General features: G+C 36.2%; 1 protein-coding gene across 1 annotated transcript in view; it reads right to left on the bottom strand.

The window, feature by feature from the left end:
- Positions 1–8,110, bottom strand: part of LOC107730649 (phospholipid-transporting ATPase IA-like) — a 155,127-nt gene that overhangs the window by 53,374 nt on the left and 93,643 nt on the right. The window contains exons 21-22 of the mRNA XM_016541511.1: positions 5,926–6,064; positions 1,140–1,204 (exon numbers count right to left, since the gene is read on the bottom strand). Coding sequence (XP_016396997.1) covers positions 1,140–1,204; positions 5,926–6,064 — 204 coding nt within the window. The remainder of the gene's footprint in view (positions 1–1,139; positions 1,205–5,925; positions 6,065–8,110) is intronic.

Below are 8,110 nucleotides of genomic sequence, written 5' to 3'. Positions count from 1 at the left end.
TATATATATACACACATACATACATGCATATATAAACACACATAGATACATACATATATATAACATGTAAATATATATTACACTACCTTTCAAAGGTCTGGGGTTGGTGAGATATTTTAATGTTTTTGAAAGTCTCTTATGCTTACTGCATTTATTTAATCGAAAATATTATGAAATATTACAATTTAAATTAAAATTTTAAATTGGACTTTTCAGCAACCATTACACCTGTCGTGGAGTAACGTTTGGTGCTCAAGTAACTTTTCTTAATATCAATGGGGCAATCAATGCATTCACCGCATGTTAAGTTAAAACAGGAGATTAAAAACGCTTCGGCAATCTGCCTTCATCAGTGTAACAATTCTTAGTTTCTCAATGATTATATAGAAAATGTCAAACATCAGGTGATCATAATCCACAGTCTCCAGTTGTTGTTTTTTTTTTTTTTAATTGTGGGTACAATGTTTATAAACAGCATTTTTGCCTGATGTGTTATTGATCTCATTAATTCGTTTCAGATGTGGAGTGGAGTCTGTGGATTGATTATGATTTGTTGTTTTCTATATAATCATTTGAAACCAATTTTGTAGTTTATTAGCAATGTTGAAAACGGTTGTGCTGCTTAATATTTTTGTGGAAATCGTGAGTTTTTTCAGGATCCTTTGCTGTCTGTTTTGATCAATTTAATCCATTCTTACCAAATAAAATAATCAATTTCTTTAAAAAAAAGTTACTGACCCCGACTTTTGAACAGTAGCGTAATGTAAAACAATAAAAATTTATTATTATTAATAATAATAATAAAATAGTGTAATTATAAAAATACAACCTAACATTTTTATAAGAGCTCCAGTCTTTTGGGCCCCACTATATCACTTTATTCCTTTCTTTCAGAGAAATATGAGAGAGCAAAGACAGAAACCGGAGGGGAACGGTTTTGGTAAAAAACCCAAAACAAAATCTATAACTGTTCTGGAAGAGAGTCACATTGGGAATTATGTCACATGCTTTCACGTACCGGGGGCCTGAAGCGATCCGTCAGCTGTCGTGTCTTTTCATCTCTTCTCTGAGCTTGCATTACAAATGGTGACATGTAACTGGTTTTTCAAATAAACATACACCTCCATCTCAATACTCACATCCAGGGTGTCCTCGTTTATCACCAGCAGGCCCATGTTCTTCGTGAGCAGTTTGCAGGAGTGTCCTACAGGAAAAAAAAAATTTTAATAAAAAAAGAACTCATTACTTAAACCTCTCACTAAGCCTGTTTGTGGGGAAAAAACACCTTGCTTGGCATTTGAAAAAATGACGAATGGTTCGCCGCAACTTAGTATTTTAGCAAAACATCAACATTACAAAGATATATGATGTGCAACCACAGCAACGGATGAAAGAAATGACTAATTGAGGAGTGAAAAGCACATTTTGTGATTAAAGTTTACAGCAGACCTGAGTTTAAGACTCCCAGGCCGCATTGGTTTTAACGTGCCTCTCCTCTGTTCGTATGAGATCACAACTGGAAGGTTGACAGCGGGCTCTCTCAACCCGATAAAAAAAACACAACATCCCATCATCCATCAGGATGTGTCTAAACAACATAAAGGGCGGGACAAGCCCATTTGCTGTTTAATAGGTTACGACACCTCAGTATTTGAGGAGTGATGTCCGTGGGGAACGGTTTGTGTGTGTGCACTGGAAAGAAACACTGGGACACAAAGAGAATGGAAAAATTTAAATCGCATCATATGACCCCTTTAAATAAAAGTTACTATAAAAGACAAGAATTGCCCAAAAGCAGTAGTTATATTAAATTACAGTAATTACGTATCAGATAGACCTGATATATTTATCCTAGCAATGATATTTCAAAAATCTATAATTGTTGGTGCTGTAAAACATTACATTATACCTGTTTTTGTTGTAAAACTCATTACTTCGCATAACAATACTAGTTATTATAAAAGGATAATAATTTACACTATTTAACATTTAGCATATGATTCCATGCCAATAGCGACACCATACGATACTGCAAAAATAATTTCCAAAACAGGTTTCCCAAACCCTAAGGCCCCAAATTCAAGCCCTAGTAGTGGGACCATTCAGGAAGTCAATTTATGAATAGTAGCCTTGTAGCTAACTTTGCACATTTTAACAGAAAGAAAAAAAGAAAAAGAAAAAAAACCAAGACGACACACTTCACCCTTAAGTAAATGTGACTGTGCCATTTCAAAACTGTGACCAAATTCAACAAGCGCATGAATGAGTATGCATTTGTGTGCTGGTGTCCTGTCATTCCTGTTTTTAAGTGCTTCTGTTGATTTCAAACTTGCATATTCACTCAAATTTCCTGCCTGTGTGGAAAACAGATTTGGTTTCCTGACAGTGACCCAAACCTTGACATATTTCCACAGCTTCCTCCTGACCGCTGGCAGTCTAATGTCACCTCAGCCTTCTTCAACTTGGTTAAACTAAAACACCCTTGGTAGAAGCGACAGATTTTCACTGTGACACCTGCATTACGCAGCATAACTCTGTATGAATCTGTAAAGGAGGCACTGAGGTTACAATCAGCGGTTGCATTGGCTCCGCGCTACTGCAGGGTGGGTTTTCATTCGGTCTGTTGGCAGTGGCTGTGGGTTAGAAGAGGGCATGTTGAGTTGTTTGCGTTGGCCGCATGCTGTTTGTTTGGGCTTTAATCTCTGAGGCTTTACAGTGGCACCCAGTGGCCAGGATCAACAGCCCAGCTGTAGCAGCACAGTGTGGATAGCTGGTCTGTCCTCAATCCAACTTTCTGCTTAATGGTCTGATACATTAATAAGGCTGTCAGAGGGCTAGTGTGGATAGAAGAACTGGAGCGGTTTCGTGTACAATGTAAAAGAGGCGGCTAAACAACTCTAAGTGTCCACTAACCTGAGATTAAACTGCGCTTGACTTCACAGTGCTAGGGTTCACTTCACTCCTGATAGCTTTTCATATGTTTTTGGAGAGTGCAAGTGTGGGAAATGAAGAACCCTTATATGCTGTGGTTTTAATGTATGCATTCATGATTTCAAGTGATAAAAAAAACCTTAAAGGCCTTTGTTTTTTATTTTGTACTGTTCTCTGAGGTCCACTTATAATGTTATCAAGATTTTTACATAAAAAACATCATAATTTAGAAGTAATAGGCTATTTTCTGTCCTGTTTTGACCCCCCTCATCGGAACGCTCTGTTTGAATAGGCGTGGCGGTTTGTAGACTCCGAAGTAAACGCCCACTGCTATGATTGGCTAGCAGTTGTATATGTTTGATAGCCTATATCCTTCACAGATGGACGCTGCTGTGATTTAGTATGGTGATTTAAATGATGCTTACACTTTACTTTGACGAGCCGCTCCAGCGCGCACGTACTACTCAAAACTAAATGCGATATGGTGATTTAAATGATGTTTGCACTTTGCTTTGACGAGCCGCTCCAGCGCACACACGCTTCAGATGAGCAACGCAATCAATCCCATAAAGCCCCTTTTACACAGGACACAGCAAGCGGTGAAAACACTGCGCTGCCGCTTTCTCTCATTTTGGACGTGTTTTGTACAGTCAAGGCAGTGCTCGTGTCATGGACTCGAGGCGGACGTTGCCATAGTAATCGTAAAGCGTGACAAAATGACTGTTCACTTAAAAATATCTTCTTTTGTGTTCAACATAAGAAAGCAACTCGTACAGGTTTGGAACGACATGAGGGTGAGTAAATGATGACAGAATTTTCATTTTTGGGTGAACTATCCCTTTAAGTCAGCTCATCCAAAAAACTTTAAGCTGACTCACTTTCATGTTGTTCTCGCACGTCAAGCACGCTTTTAAACGTCCGTGCGCTGTAGGGTGTGCATTATTATTATTTCCCATTTCATATTTTATAGTTATTTCCGATTACATTTCCCGTATCTTGTTTTTTTAAATGCAAAAACCATACAGTCTATGGCAAAAACGCCTTCTCTGTGAATAGCCGCTTAGGACTCAGCTCACGGTCATGAAGCGCCATCTACAGGTATTTCCCTAAACAACCACAGGTCAGATTTTCTGGCACAGAATGAGTTTATTAAATCACGAACATGATAATTTATTTTTGCTAATTATTATTTTATTTTAGTTAGTTTTTCCAGTTACTGTTGTTAACTGAAATAAAAATACAATTTTTAATTGTAATTTTATTTCAGTTTACGAAAATGTTTTTTGACCAATAGTTTTAGTCTTAGTTTCAGTTTTCGTTTACGAAAATAACCTTGCCTCAGACACCTTTTAACGATGCTGGCAAAGGATTCTGGGAACCTAAAGTAGCTGGAAGACTCTTGTCTCTTGTCATCCTTCAACTGCTCCAAAATGATGAATTACAAAAATCAAAATATACAAAGTAAACAGACACGGGTGTCTTTATTTTAGAGTGCATGCCGGCCAAGTGGAGGTCCAGTAAAACTGACTGTAGCGTTTAACACGAGGTCTGTTGGAAAGCCACACTGGTAGTCACGCAGCTGACTAATACGAGACGCCACATCACAGGGAAATAGGAGGAGGGACCGTGGTCTGTTTTGAGAGCTGGTGGTTTTTGCAGGGACAGATTAGAGCCGAGCAGGTCGAGGACACGTGTGTTACATCAGCTTTCAGATGTGGAAAGAAACCAAACACCTTATACCTGTGTGACAGCCAGTCAGGAAGAGCTATGTTTGTTTAAGTGTAAGAGCGAGAGAGGTCTGGGTAGGAATTTGTATACTTTTGATCATTTAAATTAGGGAGAGAAATTCTCACTGGTTAATGTCAATATATAAGGAAAAAACCCTGATGCATCTCATCTGTAAGCAGTGTTGGGCAAGTTACTCTGAAAATGTAATCAAATTACTGATTACTCCTTTTAAAAGTAATCACGTTACTGTTCTGATTACTTTATTTCAAAAGTAATTAGTAATTAGTTACATTACTAGTTACGTTACTTTTTTCTCCATTAAATTTATGAAATCCCAGCATACACGCTCCCGATAAATATTTGTTATTAAAGCATCAACATTCACAGAACACTGTTATTTTTAACTAAAGCAAGCGGCTGCTGCTTGCATGGTTTGGCATGGCAGAATGCCAGCAAAGAGCGCTGTATTTATAATCTCTAAAAGACATCTCAGTTCATCGCAATCTCACAAATATCCGTTATAACACAAATAAATGCATAATGAATCTTTCATAATGTCTACAATTCATGTGTTATGAAACTCTGCATATGCTAGCACCTGTTAATCGTTTATATTTTATATTAGTTCATGTTGCTTTTGTGCAATAGATGAATAACAATTTATTTGTTTTAGATATTTTATGTTTAGATATTTCTATTTTGCGGGAGTCCTGTGAATAATTTTATTCTCCCGCATCCCTCACACACACACACGTGTGTCTAACCGCCCGCACTCGCCCATCTTGTCCCGTGCCGCATTCTGTTGCGTTGGGTCTCGCGGGAGCAGGTCTCTAATCCACTGGCACTTGACTCGACAGTGCCTGTGCTACATCCTTTTTAGGTCTCTAGATTATAAAACACTGCATTCTGTCAGCAATGTAACGCGGCAGTAAAGTATAGAGACTTCGGCTTGTAACTATACTCTAATTACTATTTTGAAAATTATAACGCGTTAAATTACTCCGTTACTAAAAAAGTAATCAAATTACAGTAACACGTTACTAAGTAATGCGTTACTGCCCAACACTGTCTGTAAGAACTAAAATAAGAAAAATGAAGGTAAAAAAAATTAAGATAACATGACTGGGATAGCAGTTAGCATGGCATAACATGTTCTTATATGTCGCTATGTCACTCATGTTGACGTCCACAAGCTGTCCACTTCCCCTTCATCTCCACATCAAAGTGTATATTCAAACAAACAATCTTTATATGTTTAACTCTCACCTATGTTGATGGCGGTCTCCTGTTTGTCTCCAGTCAGGATCCAGATCTTAATGTCGGCTTTCATAAGGGTCTCGATGGTTTCAGGAACTTTGTCTTGAAGTTTGTCTTCAATTGCAGTGGCCCCCAGCAACTGCAAGTTCTGCAGAGAAACAGACAAAAATATATTAATAATAATAAAAATAAATAAATAAATTAGAAATCTCTTATAAATGAGGACAGTCTTTTCCCAAATGATTCCTGTTTGTAAGCAGATTAAAGAAAGATAATGTATAATCAGCCAGTCATTATTAGAAAATAAACCCCGACGTGGTGATTATTTTGGGATAATGACCAGCTGATTTTACAATATTCCTTTCTTTACAGCTACTTTTCACAGCTACTTATCAAATAAACACATATGAGCATGAATATATTATAAACAGTGAGTTGAGAAAGACTGTGAAGTGATACGAGAGACTAGTACAGCTCCAGGCCATCCCTTATATTCTATTGTACCTTAAACTGCACAAAAACAGGAAATAAGTGTGCTGAGCTGTATTAATAACTCTTGTTGGTGCTTTCTTACAGTCAGCTGATTATCCTTACAGTTAGTTGCTAATGTAGGACCAGATGGGAATTTGAGAAAAATCATCTCATTCTTGGATCACAAAGTTGTGTATATGAGAGAGACAGGAGGAGACAGAGACAAAGAGAGAGAGAGAGAGAGATAATATCATGCTCTAATTCTTTTTTTTGTTTGTTTGTTTTAAGGGCACAAATCTGTAAAATCTGATGAAATCTGTAAAATGAGAGCTGACACTCTTTTTGGCATTTGAAAACGTCACATGAATCAGAATAATTAATTAATTATTTAAGGGGTAAGTCAATTGCAGAACTTAATAACGACCATTAAACTACTGACATTTCTACAGGATTCTGTGTGCTTAGTTATGCTCAAAAACAAAAATTATTGTTAGTTCAAGACCCTCCAAAATCTCTCAAGTAATTTTATCATAAATGTGAATTCAAGATACATACACTACCATTCAAAAATTTAGGGTAAGATTTTTTATTTTTTTTGGAAAAATTCTTAATTTTATTTAGCAAGAATGCTTTAAATTGATCAAAAGTGACAGTTAAGACGTTTATAATGTTATGCAAAATGCTTTCTATTTTGAAATAAAGCTGTTTGTTTGAACAGCATTAATAATAAGCTTTTCCACAAAATTAATAAGCAGCACCAGAAGAAGAAGAAGGAGTTTTTGAACAGCAAATCAGCATATTAGAATGATTTCTGAAGGATCATGTGACACTGAAGACTGCAGTAATGATGCTGAAAATTCAGCTTTGCCATCACATGAATAATTTTTACAACATATTAAATAAAAATATTTATTAAACAACTGTTTTTTATTTTAATATATATTAAAAGCTAGTAAAATTGTAGTATTGCACAATATTATTGTTTTTACTGTACATTTGATCAAATAAATGCAGCCTTGGTGAGCATAAGAAACAAAACAAAAAAACATTAAAACAAATCTTAACAAATGTATTGTAAAAAAATAAAATAAAAAAAAATGGAGTGTGATGTGAATATGTAATCAATCATCTATTAATAAAGAGTTTTTTTTATTTTATTTTATGTGCCCTAGAAGGCAATGTGTTTTTTTAACCTACTGACGATTTACCTATTATTTACATTTTACCTATTAAGAGTCAAGAGACATTTAATGTCAGTTACATTCATATAAATATATACAGAAAGATGATATAATGTTCCCTTGAGATCCATCGTGCTAAAATGGCCAGTGCAAAAAAGGTGCAACAAAGTAAACAAGGCAATAAAATAGACAATAAATAAAACATGTGTGCAACAAACCATTTGAAAGCCTTAAAGGAATCATATGATACGATTTAAATTTTTCCTTTCTCTTTGGAGTGTTAAAAGCTCTTGGTGCATAAAGAAGATCTGTAAAGTTGCAAAGACTAAATTCTCAAATCCAAAGATATATTCTTTATAAAAGTTAAGAGTCAACCACGCCTACCTAAAACGGCTCGTTCTAACACACCCCCACATATCTACGTCACGATGTGGGAAGATTTGCATAACACAGCCCAAATGTTCACGCAAAGAAAGAAGGCATAACTTTTATTCTCGCTGTAGTATTGTTGCCGCCGCCGCCATGTCGTGAAGATGCTGTGT

The sequence above is a fragment of the Sinocyclocheilus rhinocerous genome, unplaced genomic scaffold (genome assembly GCF_001515625.1).
Source record: "Sinocyclocheilus rhinocerous isolate Xijiao unplaced genomic scaffold, SAMN03320098_v1.1 scaffold308, whole genome shotgun sequence".
NCBI classification, from domain to species: domain Eukaryota; kingdom Metazoa; phylum Chordata; class Actinopteri; order Cypriniformes; family Cyprinidae; genus Sinocyclocheilus; species Sinocyclocheilus rhinocerous.
Note: the sequence above shows the minus strand (reverse complement) of the source record. Positions and strands in the feature narration are given on the sequence as shown.